The sequence below is a fragment of the Mustela nivalis genome, assembly GCF_964662115.1.
Source record: "Mustela nivalis genome assembly, chromosome: 3".
In the NCBI taxonomy this organism is placed as follows: domain Eukaryota; kingdom Metazoa; phylum Chordata; class Mammalia; order Carnivora; family Mustelidae; genus Mustela; species Mustela nivalis.
The window spans coordinates 130,237,816-130,259,711 of record NC_139022.1 but is presented as its reverse complement, the minus strand read 5'-3'; the positions used below and the strand labels follow the sequence as shown (position 1 = coordinate 130,259,711).

Here is a 21,896-nt window from a genome sequence, read left to right as displayed (position 1 = left end):
AGAGCAACTTCTATTATGGGGTCTTGGCTATCACTGGCTTCACCATCATCATCTTCTCCTATCGTTATCGTTATCATTATCTATTCAGCATTTGCTATGTATCTCAATATCTTTTGAAATATTCTAATCCTAATGTTTTCTGACATGTATGTGGCATAATCATAATTATTCCCACTTTTAAAAAAGAAGACTAAGGTTTAGAGAGATTATGCTATTTACTTATATTCATGTGGCTGGAAAATGGTAAAACTGGCAGCGTTACTAGGTATTTACCCTAAAAAAACAAATGTAGTGACCCAAAGGGGCACGTGCACCCCGAAGTTTATAGAAGCAATGTCCACAATAGCCAAACTATGGAAAGAGCCTCAATGTCCATCAACAGATGAATGGATAAAGACGATGTGCTATATATGCACAATGGAATACTATGCAGCCATTAAAACCCCCAAATCTTGGTATTTGCAATGACATGGATGGAATAGAGAGTATTATGCTAAGCAAAATAAGTTAATCAGAGAAAGATAATTATTATATGATCTCTGTGATATGAGGCGTTTGAGAACAACTGAGGGTTGTTGGGGGTTGGGGAGGTAGGGAGAGGGTAGTGGGGTTATGGACACTGGAGATGGTATATGCTATGGTGAGTGCTGTGAAATGTGTAAACCTGATGACTCACAGACCTGTACCCCTGGGGCAAATAATACATTATATGTTAATTAAAAAGAAAAAGACAGCTTTGACCAAAATACATGCTGCTAACTGCTTTATACTCCTCTCCTCTTTATCTGGCAGACTGTCCACAATTCCTCTGATTCCCCATACTTAAGACCTATACAAGGCCTTTCTTATTTTCCTGGGCCACATAAATTCCCTCTCCTCTGAACTCCTTCAACATTTATTTTTTAAATATTTTATTATTTATTTGTCAGAGAAAACACATGCAGGGGGAGCAGCAGGTAGAGGGAGCAGCAGGCTTCCCAATGAGCAAGGAGCTAGATGCAGGACTCAGTTCTCAGATCATGACCTGAGCCAAAGGCAGACACTTAACCAACTGAGCCGCACATGCATCACAACCCCTCCAACATTTAATTAGTACCTAACATTAGGTATTTTTCTGTTTTGAATCATTTGCCACTATTTTATTGAATGCCCTTTCTCCTCTGTGAAAATTTAAGCAGGTATGCAAGAGATAATTAGGCAACAATGTAAATCAAATAAGAGCATCACTATTTCCATAGCCAGTGAACACCGATGGGCAGAATTTCCAGGAAGTTACCCAGGTGGGCCCAGAGCTTTGAAAATGTCCAGAAGGATGCATTCAGGAAGCTCTGACAATACAACCTAGGCTGACTAATCATTCATTTCCTTTCTTCCCACAAACGCTTATTGAGAATGCAAATGGTTGGACCCCATAAGAGGTACTGGGATATAGTGGGAAATAAAACAGATGTTGCAGGCGAAGTTCCATAAAACAGGAACCTCAGTCTTGAGTTGGCAGTCTGTCATGGGAAAGTAAGGGACTGTCCCCAGTGTCATGGAAACACATGTGCTCCTGAGGCCACTCTGACCACCTCCTGTCACATTTGCCTCCGTCTTGGTACGAGGTATGCCCCTCCTGCTTCCCAGGGACAGACAGTGTCTCATTAGATGAGGCGAGGGTGGCACAGGGCACCTTTGTTTGAACAGAGGAAGGAAGATGATCATTTAAACCCTTGGCAAGTTTCATTGTCTCTCCATATTTGTTTCCTGGGAGCCCCACCGTTCTTCCCTCCCCCCTTGAAAGGTTTTCAAGGTGGCTCTGTTGCCAAGCTTTTCTTCTAACTGACTGTATTTGTTATGAAGATTGACAGAAGAGGTGAAATGTGCCTTGTTTGAAGAAGAGCACTGACTACCTGGAAATGAGATGGGGCCTGCGTTCCACAGTTGCGGCACATTCTACAAGGCCCACACAATTGCTCTATTAAATTAAATGACTGCAGTCTCCATCTGCAGGAGTAATCTCCAGATAGGCTGGGCTCCTTTACAGCCAATAGCCTGCAGGTGTGCAAATAAGCACTCCGTCCACACCAGATGTCAGGGCCTAATTAAAATATAGAATGAAAGTGCTCTTCCCTAGGTGCTGAGTGTTCAGTGTTGTGGGGCTTCTTGGGACAGGAAGTGGCAAAGGCAGAGAATTTAATTCTAGTTGTTGAAGCAAATGGCTGCAAGAAATCCACCTCTTGAGAACCACTTAGCAAGAAGTAGAAAGTCAAAAGGAAACACTGAAACCACCTCATTCACTTGTTCAAGATCATAAGTTGGTTACCAGAATTCCGTTAGTGTGGCCACTTTTTGGACTGAGGACAGGAACTCAGTTAAGGATCTCAGACTGATTTTCAGATCCTGGAGTCACCCTGCCCTGATGATGAGCATGCCAGACAGTTCTAAGTTTGTCCTATTGTGCAGCCATATCACATGGATGCTAAGGGGGGTTCTAAAGGCTTCAAAGAAAACACACCCAAAGAGCTGTCAGTCACCTATTAACATACAGTGAAGTGTTAGGTGGTAATTACATTTTACAACCCACTGGAGCCCAAGTATGGATAATAAGGAAGGTTTATAATTACTTAAGGATTTACTAAATCCACCCCATGCCTGAAACATCTCTTTCCTGATATGTCCTCTCTTCCCGCCTCCCCTCTCTGCCTGTCACTCTTCTGTATTTCTAGATTTCCCTCCGCACTTGCCCCAGTCACCTCCTCTGCCTCCTTCCCATTGCTCCCATTTTTTGCTGTGAGGTGAAAAAACGTGAGTTTTGGATTTAGGAAGAGATAAGTGTGAGTTCTGCTTGAGTATACTTTAATTTTCTTTTCACTATTCTGTGAATTCGACTTCCAGTCACCTTTAAAAAAAAACAAACCCAAAATTAAGTCATTTAAAATCTGGGGAGTTCTCAGTTCATTTCCCCAAGGACCTCAAGGAGCACTACCTTTTATTTAGAAGGGAATTTTTATATCTTTACTGTTTTCTCTCTTAACATGCACCCTAGTAACACACTTGGTAATTCTGTTCAATGCACTTTTTTTTTTTAAAGATTTTATTTATTTATTTGACACAGAGAGAGAGAGAGATCACAAGTAGGCAGAGAGGCAGGCAGAGAGAGAGAGAGGGAAAGCAGGCTCCCTGTAGAACAGAGTGCCCAATGTGGGGCTTGATCCCATGACCCCTGAGATTATGACCTAGGCCGAAAGCAGAGGACTAACCCACTGACCCACCCAGGCACCCCTGCTCAGTGCACTTTTGACAGTTGTGCATTTATTTTAACATAAGCTTAAAAAAAATGAAGTACATCAAGACTATGATGGCCTGAATATGAAAATAATTGATTTAATGAATATATGGTATGTCGGTAGTATGAACAGATGGTATGCAGTTAGGGCAAAAATCATGAAAGACTGCAGTTTTAGAAAGAAAGTATTTATGCAGGGATACCTAGGTGGCTCAGTCAGTTAAGCATCTGTCTTCGGCTCAGGTCGTGATCTCAGGGTCCTGGGATTGAGTCCTGTATCCAACTCCTTGCTCAGAGGGGAGCCTGCTTGCTTTTTCCTCTGTCACTCTTCCGGCTATACTCTCTCACTCTTTCCAATAAATAAATAAAATCTTAAAAAAAAAAAAGTATTTGTGTAGAGTCCACTCCTGACCATGTATTTAGGGTGAAATCCACATTTATGTTTCCATCACTATTCTCTAAAGTTACTGAGACTCCAAGTAGTCCAGAAATTCACCCAGTGAGAGAGAGCTGGGACTGAATCATGGCTCTAGCCTCAGTTCTGGGGCTGCACACCTTCAGTGATACCACAATGCCCCTAAAAGTATGTGCAGTGCCTGCACCTGGTAAGCTGGCAAGAAATGAGAGCTGTTCATCAACATTATCACTTATGTAAAATATCCTTAGACTCTGATGTCAGCCCTGTAAGGTAAATGTTCATCTCTTCCATTTGCAGGTGATAAAATAGGTATGAAAATGTTAAGTGCCTTATAACCAGTGTTGAGGAGTATTGGGGATTATTTCTAGAGACTCTAATAATACATTACTATATAGCATGTTCAACCCTTATTCCTGCTAAGTGCTAGCCAAGGGTCTTGGGTATCTCATATATGGGATATAATTATAAAACAATGAAAATAATCTTTAAAGAATTATTGCTTTAATTCCTTAAAGAAATTTGAAATGTAAAGAATATAAAGAAATATAAAGAAATCTGCATGTAAAAAAGCAGTCCCTCTCATTATTTTACTCTCCCATCTTGCAGATTTGATGAGAAAATGTATCTTTAGTAGGAAGAACTTGGCCAAAAACCCAAGTAAGCTTGGAAGCAGCTCCAGTAAAGAAGAGAGCCCAATGAATACCTTAATTTCAGCCTTGTAAGACCCTGAGAAGAGAACCCAGTCCAACCTTGCCTGGACTTCCCACCCACAGAAATGGTAACATGATAAATGAAGGCCGCTTTAAGCTAAATTTCTGGTAATCTGTTACATAGCAATAAAAAACCATTGCCATGTCTAAAGCCCTAAGCGAGTCATATTATATAAATTATTATCTGTATAAATGCACTCAAATGAATCATTCACTATATTTTTCACCCTTAGAATTGAGTAAATTTTACTACTTAATGAAAGACAAATCCAGTCTAATAGCAATTATAATATCTAACATTCATTGAACAATTATGATGTATTCATTGTGCTAAGTGTTTTTCATGCATTAAATCATTCAATCTTTATAATCTTAGGAAGTAGGCACATTATGAATCCTTATTTTACAACTGAGGAAAATGAAGCATCAAGAAATATTGAGGGCAACAAATATTCCGTTATTTAAAGGAAAGGTCATTAACATTTATGACATTTATTAAAAACAAAATCTGTTTCCTTTTGTAAAGACAGGACTGTTACATTTTTCTTTTTTTATGTGACTTTATGCTCATCTCAGCTCTGTGATTCCCCACCTCCCTCACCTACATTTCCTCATCCTTACAACGGTGATAAATTAAAATCATTGATAAGTGAGACGAAAGAATAAACAAGAGCATTATTCTTGTAGTGCTGCTAAAGTAAGTTATCTCAGTACTCAGCACATTTCTTGGCAACTGGGCAGCTCTCAGGAAAAGGAGGACTTAATCCTAACCACTGGTTACGAAGGTAACACATGCCATCCCTTATTGGTTTGTGTACCTGGTTTGCTCTTTCCATTTGGTCATTTCTGTCTGGGGCATGATGCCTTTTATCACCCAGGAAGATACTTGCAAGTGCTATCTGTAGGAGGGAGCTGTGATGTCTGTGCTCTGGCCTCGTGTCCTAAAAAGCCCAGCCTTTTCTGGAGCAGGTCAGCAATGTTTCAGCACACCGATCTTACATCTCCCTGGGTTTAGGGTTCTAAGATGAATACCCTAGGTCCTTAGGGAGGAATCTGGTGATGTCTCTATAAACAGTTGTTAACACATCATAGACCAGGACACGTGGACCACACTTGAGGCAGCCACCCAAGATTTGTTCTTTCCTCGATTTAGTTTGCTTTGGTATGGTCGTTAGACTGAAAATCAGAAAAATTGAGGGTGTATTTGTTGTTATTATTAAGATTTGCTAATTAGTTCTATGGTTCTGGGAACTTCAAGAGTCTTGGATTCCCAGGTGTAGGTCACAGCAGCCCCCGTCCCCCCACCCCCGGATCATTTTAAGAGCTAACACTTATCTCATGAGTGAGAATCACCTGTGCAGCTTTGAAAACAACAGAAGCCTGGTCTCTATCCTCAGAAATTCTGAAAAATAGTTATAGATGATGTTAATGGAAATGACTTACGTTTGCCCTGGTCAGACTCTGTAACTGCATATCAAAGGAGTGGGGAGGTCTCTGAGTTTGAGAGCTGCAAGGGATGGAAATGTCTGGGGTCCAGCCACATGCATTTTAGATAGCATCTCGCATGAGGTTGTGCTCAGTGAGATTTGGGAACCTTTGAGTGAGGTGATTTCTGGAGGCATTTCCAGCTCTACTAGAAATCTGCTACTGAGATGGCTCATTTATTCAGCTAAATACTTTATGAGCCATTTGTTAGGTACATAGTAGCTCCATCTTATAGTTGAAGAATTACAGATGGAACAGCTAATATTTTTCCAGTGTTACACACTTAGAGTGTGGCAGATCTTGGCCTTGAATCTCATTCTGTCTGGCTCTTGACCACCCGGCTATAGTTTATTCTGCAGCAGTTTTGTGGCAGGTTCTGGATCCTGAAAACATCCGTCCTGTTCCAGCAGGCACACCTTGAGCAGAGGCAAATTTCTCTCTTCTGTTTTTTCCCAAGACTCTCTCTCTCTCTTAAAAAAAAAAAAAAAAAAAAAAAAAAAAAAAGAAATTCTACTTATTCATTTGAGAGAGAGAGCAAAACCGGGGGAAAGACACAGAGAGATGGAGAAGCAGACTCCCCAGTGAGCCACGAGCCTGACATGGGCCTCCATCCTAGGACCTGGAGACCACAACCCAAGCCAAAGGCAGAAGCCCAACTATCTGAGCCACCCAGGCGCCCGTACTCCTAATACTCTTTATATGTACAGTTTTTTCCTCTACAAGGAGGAAGGTGTAGCAGATGTTCTCAAGGGCTTTAATTCAGGAGGGTGCTTTCTTCCACTGGGGTTCCTTAGGAGCTTTGCCACAATAACCCGAGGAGGTAGACATACACAGTAAATGACATTGGTCTTCCCTGTGGCTCCATGGGAAGAGTAGCCAGAGTATCAGCAACTTACTGATGACAAATGAGGACTGAGGGCTTCCGAGGCTGCAGTGGCTGTGTGGAGCACCTGCACGTGTTCTCGTGTGTCCCTGGAGATACCGTTGAAGTCTAAGTGTGCACTGAGAGCAGACAGATCGGGAGTTTAGTATTGTTTCTCTCATCAAGTTGCTGCCTGGTTTTAGGCAGATCTCATAACCTGCCTGGATACTCACAGTTTGTAGACACACAAAGTGAGTTAAAGTATCCAGTGTCTTCCCTACACTATGCTTCGAGGCTCAAATGGGACACACCATCAGTAAGACTTTGGAAAGGGAAGGTTTCCTATCTAGCTCTATCAACTGTGCTCAGCCTCGCTGCACCATCTGGGTGGTCATTTATGTTTTCCTGTGGTGATCTGCCCACATTGAGAGACAGCTGGGGAGTTGATCTAGAAGGAACTCACTGCTTTAGATTTCTTAATTTCAGTTTGGGAACACAATTACAAATCTAGTCTCTGTTTTGCCTCCGTGTTCTCTTTTGTAAGTAACACAGACCTGAACTCTGGCTCCAGCTGTGTTTGGCTTTGTCTGTTTGTGAAGGGCAAGGCCTCTTTGTTTCTCTGCCTTGTTTTTACTCCTCAACAACCATCTCACAATGCCTTAGGTTTGTGCTGACACTCTTGCTGGCTGGTAACTGTGAGCTACGAATAAAGCCAACAAATGGGGGAAAATCATACTGGCACCATTTTACTTATTACCAGCATCACTGGTTCCCTGGACCCATTAGGTGCCTGTGGAGATTCAGATGAATCTTCTGAATCAGGGGGTCAGAACTAAGTTTGTTTAACTCCAATGAACACAGCCTTCTCTGTGATATGCAGCCGTGTTGCAGAAGTCAGTAGGCCACAGCTATGTTTATCAGCAAGACTCCCAGCTTAGGCCCTGCCCATGTCTTCTGGGGCCATGGCTGTCTGCACCCAACCGAATCAAGCCCTCCTTCCAAGGGGGTCAATATCTGCCACTGGATGACCTAATGAGGATTTGCCTCTTGACACAGGGATCCTTAAAAATGCAAGTAATTGGAGCTTAGGAGAGCAGAGGTAATCAGTGTAAGTCCCACTGCCTGATTTTTAATGAGATAGTGCTTGATTTCTTTGTTTTCAGGGTTAAATGTCTCTTCTAGTATTTCATGCCCTTGGAGGGTAACTGCAGGAGCTCAGGGCACAAAAAAAATGGGACCAACCTCATGGGTGACTAGCTGTGGGCTCTAGCAGTGACACAGCTTTGTGTTCAGGCTCCTATCCCAGTCACAGGTCACCTTGCCTCCCTGGAAATAATCTAATAAACTGTGCTAGCATGCAGCCCAAGTTCAAATACCAGCTCTAGCATTTTCTAGCTCCATGATCTTAACAAGTCATTCTACCTTCTGCAAGCCTCAGATTCCTGATCTGTAAAATGATTATCATAGTAGCTTCCTCACAAGGCTGCAGGGGAAATTAAATGAGCACTCAATAGCACCCAATAAATTCTAGCTATTGCAGTTACTGTCAAGAATATTGGAGCGGGCAGCACATTTTAACCAGGTGCCCCAGAGCAGCTCCAGAAAGTGGATTGGAGGTTGGTCAAAGAGCTCTATGGCACCTCAATAGACAGTCAGCTCCATGAGGGCCATGACTGTGCCTTACTCACTTGTTTCCCTATTTCTGGTGCTTTGGAACCTAGGAGGCACCCAAAAATTATTTGAAAAATTAGTGAGACAGATGAACCTAAGTTTAATTACTTGTTCTGCTATTTTTTGGTGTTGGGCAAGTTATTTACCTCTCTGCTTCTGAGTCTTCATGTTTATGAAATGGGGAGAAACAATCTTGTCGGGATAGCTACAAGAATAGACAGTTAGTACTTTGTGTTTGCTCTGTGCCAGGGCTGTGCTGAGTACTTTCCATGGGCCACCTCATTAGATCTTCCTAACGATCCTTTTGTAGTAGGTGTGGATGCTGGGTTTCTGTTGGTGTTGTTGTTTGTAGATAGTGTAACAGATGTTCAGAGAGGTCAAGACTGTGTCAGGATGACGAAGCTGCAGAGAGATGGAAATGGGGTTCTCAACCAGTTAGACTGATTCCCAGTTCCATGCTCTTCCTCACAATCTTCCATATCTCACACAGACTGCATGGTCAAATAGGAACTCAAATGGAGCTTCTGCTGTTGCTGTTGTTAGTACTAAAGATTTCTCCCTGTGACATTTGTGGAGGGGAATGATACAATCAGCCTAGTCATCCATATGCTTACGACAATCTGTCTACATGTCAAAATCTTGCCCAGAGGCTGAGATTTCAGTGTGTGTGTGTGTGTGTGTGTGTGTGTGTGTGTGTCACCCCAGCTAGAATAAAGATTTGAAAATCAGAGCAAAAACAGGTGCTCATAAGGCATTTCAGTTGGGCAACTGTGAATAATTCCCATATGCAGTTGGCCAGGAAAGCAAGAGAAAGGGCCAGATTTCCACATCTGGGGAGTTCTGAGTGATCTGATAAGATGAGGATGAAGGAAAGTAAAGGCAGATGCCTGGGTCTGACACCTCTCTCCCCCACATGTGATGGCAAATCACAAAGTTGGGGGAAACTTGAGATGGATGGGATCTTAGAGATCATCTAGTCTTGCTGTGGAAAGAGGACTGAGAGGCAGGGGAAGTCAGAGCTGTAAAAGGGATAATGACAAAGGGTCACTGAAGAAGGATCTGCTTGAATGCCCCTTACAGTGGGCACCCTTGGTTTGTGTCTAGCCAGCAACCAAGCCCCTATTTTCTGGTGACATCTTGATTTGAGGAACTGCCCACAGAGTTCAGGTTCACAGACCTGAAAGCTGGAGCTGCCTCTCTACACCATGGCCACTGTTCAAGGCCACTCATACTACCCCGGCAAACCTCTGTTAGCTAGCCCATGGCAGAGTTTCCAGGACTACAGTGGGAAATTCATAGAAGGAAGATGGAGCCTTAGTTTCTCTAGCCTTCCAGGGGAGTCTCATTGTAGCATTGTGGGTCTTATTCAGCAAGTACCAGAGCAAGGGGATCTCTGTCAGAGAATTATCTAGAAGATTCAGAGGTGAATATATGTCTGTGTTAGTCAGCTACTCCCCAACCTGGACCAAACAATGACTACACAGTTCTTAAGTGGTCAGGAAAAAGAGAAAGCCAAATATTTGCCCCAATAAGTCTCTAAAGGATCAATCACAGCATTGTTTATAAGAACAGAAGACTGGAATCAACCTAAGTATCCATATACAGAGGATTGGTTACATAGATTTTGGCGCATTTATGCTACAGAATATTACATGGCCATTAAAAAGAATAAGTAAGTGTTTTTTGTACTGATGTAAGACCATATCCAAGAAAAAATAAGTGAAAAAACACTAAGGTGTAGAACAATGTATAAACCACTTGGGTTTGCCTACCACAAAATAAGTGGACATCTCCATGTATATCTGAATGGATACAGACCTTCATTGGAAAGATACACATATTCAAAGTGGTTATTTTAGGGGAGGAGAGCAGAGAGGGTGAAGACAAGCTGTTGGGAAAACTTAATTATCATTAAATATCTGTAATGCATTAAACATGTCTTTAATCCATGTGAATGGATTACCTACTTAAAGTAAACACACATATAATTTTTAGACAATAATAAATAGTTCCTTATAAAGCAGATAGTCTCAGTTGGAAACTACATTTGCACTTCTTTCCACCCCTCAAGCCTGATCATGAGGAAGAGTTAAAGGCCTTTTTTTTTTCTTCTTCTTCCACAGTGAAGCCCTACAGCTTTGAGCTGGAAGGAGGCTACTCCAATTCTATAATATCCTTCCTCATGTGACTTGGTAAAACCAAGTAAGAGGAAGGAGTTGTTAAAGCTCTTATTCATTCAACATTCCTCCTAACATTTATCATGGGATGAGGAGGTAAGTTCCTCCCTTTTGTGGTTGGACAGCAGAAACTTCCAACTGAACATTCTGAGGACCACCCTGTAGTAGAGATGGAAAAAGGCATTGCGACAATCACAACAGCTTTAAAGACAATTGGACCCAGATCAAACCCCTGGCTCTGTCCCTTATTAGATTTATCATCTTGAATAAATGACTGCCTCTCTACTCCTATTTCCTCACTTGTAAAAATGGGGTTATAACTGTACATATCTTAAGAGGTCAGGTGGAGATTAAATGAGATAGGACATGGATGGCAGGCTGATTGTAAAAGGACTCCCAGTGATTTGCACTTCCTAGTATTCACGTCCTCCCCTTGAGTGCACATGGTTACTTAATCCAATGAGTACAGCAGGCAAAGGTGAAGGGATAGCATTTCTATAACTGTGACTTCCTTCTTGCTAACATTCTCTCTTACTCGTCTTGCATGCTTGCCATATGGTGAAAGCAACCTGGCAAGGAAGTGAGGGTTATCTCTTGACAATGGCCAGTGAGAAGCTGAGGTCCTGAGTATGGCAGGCCTCAAGGAACTTGATGCTACCAGTAACCACATGAGTGATCTTGAAAGTGAATCCTTCTCCAGCTAGGCCTTTCAATGAGATTTGCAGCCTCAGCTGATACCTTGATTGTTTCCTTAAGGGAAACCATGAGACAGAGAACCCAAGAAAGCCGCTTAAAGAGTCCTGATGCAGGGCGCCTTGGTTGCTTAGTGGGTTAAGCTGCTGCCTTCGGCTCAGGTCATGATTTCAGGGTCCTGGGATCGAGTCCCACATCGGGCTCTCTGCTCAGCAGGGAGCCTGCTTCCCTCTCTCTCTCTCTGCCAGCCTCTCTACCTACCTGTGATCTCTCTGTGTCAAATAAATAAATAAATAAAATCTTTATATAAAAAAAAAGAGTCCTGATGCTCAGAAACTATGTGATGACAAATATTTTACCTGTAAGTCACTAAATTTTGGAGTGATTTGTTATTCAGCAGTAGATAACGAAGACAGCATACAAGTAGCCTGACATGCATGGCAGGTAAAGATTTAGTCAATGTTAGCATGAAACATTGTATGGCTGGTGTATGGTTTCATATTTATTTCATACCTAGTGATTGACTGATCACAATCTCCTCCTTCCCCCTTCAGTGAACCCAAATGCAGCTTCAGAATCCTTTACAACACAGAGCTCCAGGAAGCTCTCTGTTCATATAAAACTTACTTGCCAGCTCTAATCTAGAGTTCAGGATTTTTTATATTTTCACTCTTCATCATGTGTAATATTCCTTTAATGTGAGACAAAGACTTTCTTTCATCATGGGAAATATGACTACAAATTATTAGAACAAATCTGTGGAAGCATATAAAGTAATAAATGGTTGGCAATATGTGCTGTTCCAAGAAAAGATTTTGCTTGAGGTAAAAGAGAGAGTGAGAGTACTAGAATCCTTAACAGAGCAGAGGAAATAAGCTCAGAAGGTGGGGCTGGGAACACCAAAAATCACTTTATTTTACTTCTCATTTTTAACCATGATTTGATCTAATTGTAGGGCTATGATTTTAAACAAATGAGAGAATGGTTAGGGGGAATTGCTTTGAAAATAACAAAACACTTCCAGGATAAAGTAGTATTTTTTAAGATTTTGTTATTTATTTGACAGAGAGAGAGAATGAACCATGGGGAGCAGCAGAGGGAGAGAGAGAGAGAGCAGCAGACTACCTACTGAGCAGGGAGTCTGATTCAGGACTTAATCGCAGGTCCCAGAAATCATGACTTGAGCTGAAGGCAGATGCTTAATCAAATAAGCCACCCAGGCACCCTTAAGTAGTTATTTTTAAATAGAGAAAATGGTCTTTAAATTGATATGAAATATATATATATATATATATATATATATATATATATACATATACATATACATATATATATAGTATATATTTAAATGTAAAATCATATATATATATATATGATTTTAACCTAAATTGATAATGGTGTGAGATATTAAAATAATGCACTTTTGGTTATTCTGTACTTTATATGTGCTTCATTTTGGTTAAAGTGGGGAGATATTTTGGAAATAGGAAGAAAGCAGGGAGAATAGCCCCAAGAGATTGTCCTTTAGATCTAAAAAGCATATAACCAAATACCATGGGTGTTGATAAATGTATATTATGACTTACTATGTCTGAGGTGGGGTTTGGGACTGCATTTTAAGAAGCTACCAGAGGATGTTAATCCTGTTTGTCTGAAGTGTTCACTATGAAAGCCAAATAGCAATCTCTCTTCTTCCTCAGAGTTAGTTGAAGGATTTCTAAGGTCAGTACTACTCTCAGCCCAGGAGCCAATGGAGTCACTGTTTGGTGATTGGTGTAGGGTGTCTCTGTTTAGCTTGCTCTTTGGCTGGACACAGAACAGCAGACAGACATTAAGTGACTTAGGAAGCATGAAAACTACCTCACTGCTCTGGGAAGGATGACAAGAATTCAAGAATCTTAGATAAAACCCTGAATGATGTGACAGGAAACATTTTTGGAAAGAGAAAAGGCAAGTAAGTGTCATTTATGGAAAGAAAAAAATCTCGTCTTTCCAGTGTGTTTTGGAGCAAGTCAAATTGCACAATGTTATAGAATCCCACCATTTTGCAATGGCTGGAATTTAGTATAAAGTCCCATCTGTAAGTCCATTTCTTCCTTGACTTTCATAATCTCAAAGAGTCTCACCTTGTTTAGAAAAGGATGTATAAGGGAAAAATAAATCAAATGCTGGTCATAAAAACAAGTTGACACTAAGGTCAGTGGTTGAGTGAATTACATTAAAGATAAATCTTGACTGACAGGGATGGTCCATTTATAACAGCCTGCTTTTATACACTACTTCCTGAGACAGAATCATCTTTTGCCCTAAGATAGTAGATATATCTGGAGTTGTACGGCATTCTATTTCCACTGTTATAGGATAAAGAGTATAATAGACAAAAGTCACACTGGGCATTGGGTAGAAGACCAGGAGGAGGACACAGTTCCTGATACTTCACTCTTGGAACTTCCTTCCAAATCCCTTCCATCATGAAATATTTTCTATGTAACTAATTCACTCTTTCACCTCCAAAAATCACATCTACAGTAATAAATATGTCAGGCATTCAGCACATATTAGTGAACAACAACAACTGAAAACCAGACCTCACTTCTACCCATGGGAACTTTATAGTCCAGACAGAGGACTGATAGACATTACTCAAGTAAACACAAAAATAAGTATGGTTGACCATAATAACAGTACTTCCCTTACTGTTCCATGATAGCAAAGGATAAAAATTTTGCATTAAAAAAGTTATGGGTTCATACAGTTTGTCCCCAATTTCTTCCTCCTATCATTTCACCTCTTCTGTAGGAGCTCAATGTTTCTTTCATTGGCATATCCAGAAGCCCCAAAGGGCCCATGATCTGATATGAGCCCATGTCCAGGGTCAAGATTCTACCATTTATGACTCTCCCTTTAACACAGCTTGTTGACTTTTCACTAATCCAGTGATCATCCTGCTAGGAACCTGACTAAAAGGATAACCCATGTGTGTAGAGAAAGGTCCTGATGCACAGGAAGGTTTGATGTAATTTAAAATAGTAACAATATAAACTTGCAAAGACAGATATCCTGGAGTAGAGAACTGAGTGAATAAATTACCATTCATTCCTGAGTTGTAACATTAATCAATGGTAAAACAAATGATGTGTACATAAGTACACATACACTGCAATCGAAAGATGTCTGTAATGTATTGATGAATTTAAAAAGCAGGTTATAGAAGAGCTTGTATTAAAAGGAATTCACTTACATAATATTGTACATATGTGTGTTGTATTTATACATAATCTTTATCCTTATTTTATGTATAGATTCATATGCATACATTTATATAAGCATACCTCATTTTACTTCATTTCATTTTATTGTGTTTTGCTAAAATTGTGTTTTTTACAAATCAAAGTTTTGTGACAACCCTGGGTTTATGAGCAAGTCTATTGGCACCATTTTTCCAACAACATTGGCTCACTTCATATGCATGTGTCAAATTTGGCAATTCTTGAACTATTTCACACTTTTTTTTTATTATTACTATACTTGTTATGGTAATATGTGATCAGTAATCCTTGTTGTTACTATTGTAACTATTTTGGGTTGCCCCAAACCACACCCCTAGAAGATGTCAATCAATAAACTTTGTGTGTGTTCTGACTACTCCACTGACTGGCTGTTCCTTCATTTCTCTCCGTCTCCTGAGACCTTCTTGTTCCCTGAGATACATCAATATTGAAATTGGGCCCATTAATAACCCACCCAACAGTAGCCGCTAAGTATTCAAGTGAAAGAAATAGTCACATTTCTCTCATTTTAAATTGAAAGCTAAAACTAAGCTCAGGGAGGAAGGCATGTCAAAGCTGAGATAGGTAGAAAGCGAGGCCTCTAGTATCAGTTAACCAAGTTGTAAATGCAAAGAAAATCTCTTGAAAGAAATTGAAAGTGCTACTCCAGTGAACACATAAATGATAAGAATGTGAGATAGCCTTATTGACAATACAGAGAAAGTATTAGTGGTCTGCATAGAAGGTCAAACCAGCCACAACATTCCCTTCAGTCAAAGCCTAATCCAGAGTGAGGCCCTAACTCTCTTCAATCCTGTGAAGGCTGAGCGAGGTGAGGAAACTGCAGAAGTTTGACAGTAGCAGAGGTTGTTCATGAGGTTTAAGAAAAGAAGCCATCTCCGCAACATAAGAGGCCAGGTGAATCAGCTGTAGAAGCTGCAGCCAAGTTACCTATATGATCTAGCTAGTATACTTAATGCAGATGGCTGCACTAAAAACAGATTTTCAATGTACACAAAACAGACTTCTGTTGGAAGAAAATGCCTTTTAGAACTTTCATAGCTAGAGAGGAGAAGTCAATACCTGCCCTTAAAACTTCAAAGGATAGGCTGATTCTTCTGTTTAGAGAATAATGGAGCTGGTAACTTTAAGTCGAAGTCAATTCTCATTTACCATTCTGAAAATCCTTAAGAATTATGCTATATCTACCTTGCCTGTCCTCTATAAATGGCACAACAAGGCCTGGATGACAACACTTCTGTTTACAGTGTGGTTTACTGAATATTTCAAACCCACTGTTGAGACTTACTACTCAGAAAAACATATTCTTTTCAAAATATTACTGCTCATTGACACTGCACCCAAGAGTTCTGAGGGAGATGTATAAGACTAATGTTATTTGCATGTCTGCTAACACAATATCCATTCTACTGTCCAAGTAAATTTTTACTTTCTAGTCTTGTTAACTTTAGAAATGCGCTTCGTAAGTCTATAACCACCATAGACAGTGATTCCGTTGATAATCTAGGCAAAGTAAGCAGAAAACTTCTGGCATGGATTCAGCATTCTAGAGGCCATTAAGAACGTTTATGATACATGAGAAGAGGTCAAAATACCAACATGAACAAGAGTTTGAAAGAAGTTGATGCCAAGCCTCATGGATGACTCTGAGAGGCTCAAGTCTTCAGTGGAAGAGGTGACTGCCGATGTGGTGAAGATAACAGAGAACTAGAATGAGAACTGGAGCCTGAAGATGAGACTGAATTGCTGCAATCTCACGATAAAACAAATGGATGAATAGTTGCTTTTTATGGATGAGCAAAGAAAGTGGCTTCTTAAGATGGAATCTATTCCTGGTGAAGATGCTATGAAGATTGTTGAAATGACAACATATGATTTAGAATATTTACATAAACTTCATTGATAAAGCAGTGGCAGGGTTTGAGAGGATTAACTCCAAATTTGAAAAAAGTTCTATTGTGGATAAAATGTTATCGAACAGAAACACATGCTACAGAGAAATTGTGAAAAGAAGGGTTAATTAAAGAGGCAAACTTTATTATTGTCTGATTTTAAGAAATTACCACAGCTCCTCCAACCATCAGCAACCACCACCCTGATAATCAGTAGCCATCAGCATTAAGGCAAAGTCTTAGAGCAGCAAAAAGATTATGACTCTGAAAGCTCAATGATGGCTAGCACTTTTTAGTAATAAAGTATTTTAAATTAAGGTATGTACATTATTTTTTCTGACATAATGCTATTGAACATTTAATAGAGTGCAGTTTTGTATAAACATGGCTTTTATATGCACCAGGAAACCAAAACACTTATTTGACTTGTTTTTATTATGATATTTGCTTTACTGTGATCACAAAACTCCAGTACTTCTGAGTTATGCTAGTATATGTAGTTTGCAATACAGCTCCAGCAGGACCTCTCTGGATGTGTATCACATCTGTATCCTGTGTCTCAGTCATCACTAGGGCTAACTGATGAACTCAAACTGAAGTGTCTAAAAATAATACACCTTGGCTCAGGTAACATATATTTATTATAGCTGTGACCTTCAAAGCCCAAGTCAGGGATTTGTGTGGATCACTAATAGATTAGGAGGCAAGAAAGTCTTTCTGCATCTCTTCAATCCTATAAATGTTCAAATTTAAGAACACACATAGCTCATAGGTGACTCTAAACAGAATAGAGACATCTAAGGCAATATTACCTATTTTTGGCTGCACAAAGCAATCATCTACAACTGAATGATACTGGCACACAGAACAGTGAGTTTTAGAGTCATTTTAATAGAATGATCTCTTACTGATAATTTTCAGATCAAATCAAATTCTTTAGCTAAAAAATTTTGGTTTTAGCCTTTCTTTTCTTGCTGATTTCTTTTCAGACATGTGGAAGATCTTATTAAGCCTCAGTATCTATAGAGTTATGAATGTCTTTATGAAGATCCCAGAAAAATTAAAAAGTCAAATTAGCAATGCACATTTAATACTGCTTTGTAGTTTGTTTTTCTAAGTTGGCAGAAATGCTTAGTTTTTTGAGGAGGAGTATATAATTATGCAAATTGAAGAAACAGCCTGCATATGGTATTATAATGGTTTGGGTTTTATATCCAGAGTCAAAGGTATTTCTAATAATTCTTCAATTTATCAGTGACTTTGGGGGAGGTTAGCCAAGGCTAGGTTGCTGCTTTTTCTACAGCGATGGAGTGTAAGTCACCTTGGAACTTAGGTGCTTGTACAAACTTTCACCTTGGAGGAAATATCACTAAGATTTTGATCGTTTTGTCTTATAGCAGAGAGTGTTGATTGCCCTTACAATAACCATTCCTCCTTCCTTTCTCCTTTTAAACAAGAGTTCAGTTTTGTTCAGATATTCACTCTCTTCTATGTGACCATGTACATAGATGTACAGGGTCACAGAGGATGTGGGTACTATCCCCAGCCCCAGCACAGGACTCTCTGTCAATCAAAGCAGTCCCATCTGCATTGCAAGGAATTGTTGTAAAAAAGGGCGTGTGACATGCATCTGACCAAAGAGCATGAGGGAACCCTGCTGGGGGATTTCTGGAAAGGCTGATAAAAAGAAAGAAATGAAAGAGACAGCCCACTGAAGGGGTTAGAATCCAGATTATGGTGACAATTTTGAGCTACTCAGTTAACGAACTATGGATCTGTCCGACTTTAGGACTTCTTGTTCTGAGCACTAGTAACTTTTTTCTTCACTTTCCTTTACTTTTTTTTTTTTTTTTTTTTAGATTATTTCAGCCACCTTGAGTCTGTATTTTGTCACTTACAGCCAAGAACACACATTAATAGTTCTGCACCTTGATAGTTCCTGAATTGCTCTGGAGTGCGTGTGTGTGTGTGTGTATGGTGGGGAGAGAAATTTAAGTCACATACTTCGCATTTGATTTAATAATGAAGCCAGTTGATGTTTTCTTAAATGAACTGGAGGAAGGAATAGTAGTTTAATAAGGCTCATCTTGGCACCAGACAGCAGTCCATATTGTAGACCCAAAGAATAATAGGAAAACTACTCACTCACACTCTTTTTTTTCTTTGAAACAGGTGTTACCAGTTCCAATCCTTTCATCAAGGCAAGCCTGTAAGACACACAGAGAAAATATGTACAAAATATACAATCTCATTTTGGCACTAGGCAGTAATCAAGTACTGTGCCTTCTTCTCTCCAGGTGCGTGGTTCCAGCTTTAAACAGACTCCAGAAATCTGGACATTTTCCCAGGAAGTTGTTTCAATAAGAACAGCTTATTCCTATCAGGGAATCAAGTCTTCTGTTTTATCTCTACCCTCGGGAATGTACATCATGTTCCCATAGACTCCGGCTAAATGCCTACTTGCTCCATGAAATGTGTGTGGACCTAGCCACTCAGTGCATTTCATCTCTTTTGCCACATCGATTGGTTCAGGAATGAGCATAGGACCTGATGCAGACCAATGAAAGTCAGTCCTGAAACTCATGTGGAACATGTGGGGCCAGACAAGATCTCTTTGGACTGTACTTAGCATGGTGAGAAAGCACAGCCGGAGCTGCCGGCTCCAACAAGGAAAATGAAGACTGCCGTTCTGAGTGAGGGATACCAGGCCCTGATATTATTAAATCCAGCTATGATTTAAATACTTGAAATTTCCACTTGTGTGAACCAAGACATGCATGCTTCTGATTAAGCTCATTGGATTTTCTGTCTCTCCCAATCAAGAATCTTCACTAATGCAGAAAGGCGGGTCAGGTATTACAATTCTCACTTTACCAAGTATGAAATGGAGGCCCAGAGAAATGTTAAGGTGGGGAGGTCCCAGACCTCTAATTGAAGGACTCCTTCCATTGCTCCACGCTACTCATTCAGTGATTCATTACAGCAAAATGGGAAGAATTGACACACTCATTGCTGTCTTTACTGACTTTAATATTTCTGCTTTTAAGAAATTGGATGAATCTTCCACAGGGCTACCAAGGGAGATAACCTATATTATTTTATTTATTTATTTATTTACTATTTTTTAAAAGATTTTATTTATTCATTTGACATGCAGAGAGAGAAATCACAAGTAGGCAGAGAGGCAGGCAGAGGGTGGGAGGGAAGCAGGCTCTCCGCAGAGCAGAGAGCCCGATGCGGGACTCGATCCCAGGACCCTGGATCATGACCTGAGCCGAAGGCAGAGGCCTAACCCACTGAGCCACCCAGGCACCCCAACCTATATTATTTGAGGAAAGTAAAGATTGTCACATATACTCACCACACACATACGCATGTATATACACTTCAGAAAGCCACAGTAGGTATTTTGGGTGTGTGCAAATCTTCTCCCCCAAGGATCTGTCCAGGCTATAGGCTGGCTCTGGTTGAAGCCCACCCTCCCCCAGAGGACTTCTGTGTTAAGTCTTTGGAGCATCTCTACTTCCTCCATCATCCTCATGACAGCATTGTCTGCTGGTCTGTGACTAGAGTGACTGTAAACTCTCCGCCCAGCAGACTGACCTGTGCGGTGACTTGTCTACCCACAGTGAGTCACTAAGTAGGGATCAAAAAGTGGAAGTCTGTGACCCAAATCCCACTCCTCCGTATGTTTTGTTTGAGTCACACTTTTTTTGAACTACATTTAAACATTGAGAAATTTTACATAAAAACTTAGGTTTCAAGCTTTGCTTGAAAAAAATCAAAAGAACTGTCAACTGTGTGCATTGCCACAAGGTGACACGGGCCAGATCTGAGTGGTATCTGAGTCCTTTAGATGTATTTTCTTCCTTCACCCTATTTCCCATCTGGCCTCTTTTTACTCATTTCTGCCACCTGCCTGGCTGCTGTGAGCATACACATTTTCAACCCTTGTCCTAACTTTCCTTTGACCTATTTGGGGCTAACCCAACTGAGATGCCACCTTGCCCTCCAGTGGCCTTGTCTGGAAGCAGCCTATTTCTAGCCAGGCTCCCACCTCCAGCTCCAGTCCCTCCAGAAATAAAATCACATTATGTGAGATTTCATTTTATTATTTCTTTATCCTTGCTGTATCCTCCAAATCCTCTGTAAAAAATAGGACTTATTTATTTGAATCAGAAAGACGAGTTTTCTAAATGCTCTTGTGAAAATATAGCTGCCCTGTGTACAGGAGAGAGGGACTTGGGGGAGACAGTGTAGTATAATCCACTAGGCATTAGGTAAGAAGTCAGAAGACTGTCACTTGGTGAACTTTCATAAATGATTTCCTTCTCCTTACCTCTGTTTTTCCATCTATCAAGAGAGGAAGTTGAGCTAGATTAGAAGTTGTAAACTGGTGGCCTTCAAGGTATAGCCAGCCAATAGAACCAATAGGTGGTATTTTTTTCTCTTGCCAACAGCTAGAAAGAACATTTCAACAAAGAATCCAGATAGCAGATGTGTCAGAACTATCTAGCAACTCTTGACAGTGGGCCAGCATTCTCCCATGACAACAGTGGTTAGATGGGTTTAACCCAGTCCTCACTCACTTCCAAGTGGACATATACACATACTCTGACCTCTTGCTTCATTTATATCCTTGCCTGCCCTTGAAGGCATTTGTTCTTGCCACCCTTAGATGTAGATGACCTTTGAGAACACATCATCAGTCCCAGTTCTGTGGGTGGAGACCAGTGATCAGAGAGTTAGAGACAATGTGGAGAAGAGAAAAATGTTCAGAGCAAAAGGACCTCGCTGTGCCATTTCGGTAAGCCTCAGTGAATCACTCTTCCTCCCCACTTGGCCCAGAGTTGAAACAGCAAGACGCCCAGGCCTTTGTGAAGGTCCCACTACATGGTTAAACCTGAAAAGGCAACAGCTTGGTTTTGAAAGTAGCAGAAATATTCTTCCGTTGGGGTTGCTAGCTGATTCTCTAAGTAATTTGCAATTCAAGTGTCTCTTTGTTTTGTATGAAAATTTGCTGCTATTTGGAAAGTGGGGAAGAGCTAAATTGCATCCTGCTGGTTTTACTTTGACTGTATCAAAAAAGAAACTGTTAATCTGGTTCCATAATTAACTTTCCTGTTCTAAAAAGGCCCTGGGAGAGAGTCCAGAGAGTGGCTGTCAACTCCCTGCTTCTCTCCTCAATAACTCCTTTCAACAGGATGCCCTAAAAAGAGAATGGATCCAGGTGGGCATTGGATTTGATTTTTCTCTTTTTCTGATTTTTCTTCCCCTTTATTCCCATCAAATCAGGATTTGGTGAGCCCTTGCTGTGGGTCAGGCACTGTGTGACCAGGGTGGGTATAAAAATAAATAAATTTCTGTGGAGCTGCCAGAGAACACGAGTTTCCATCCATCCATTCACCCATCCATCCATCCATCTGTTCA

General features: G+C 40.5%; 1 protein-coding gene across 3 annotated transcripts in view; it reads right to left on the bottom strand.

Annotated features, from left to right (window-relative positions):
- Window positions 1-21,896, bottom strand: part of ATP10B (ATPase phospholipid transporting 10B (putative)) — a 262,323-nt gene that overhangs the window by 171,369 nt on the left and 69,058 nt on the right. The window contains exon 2 of one of the 3 annotated variants that reach the window (XM_082724635.1): window positions 18,612-18,673. In XM_082724635.1, coding sequence (XP_082580761.1) covers window positions 18,612-18,673 — 62 coding nt within the window. Of the gene's footprint in view, window positions 1-18,611; window positions 18,674-21,896 lie in introns of those variants that run through there. The other 2 variants (XM_082724638.1, XM_082724636.1) reach the window with 2 other exon arrangements.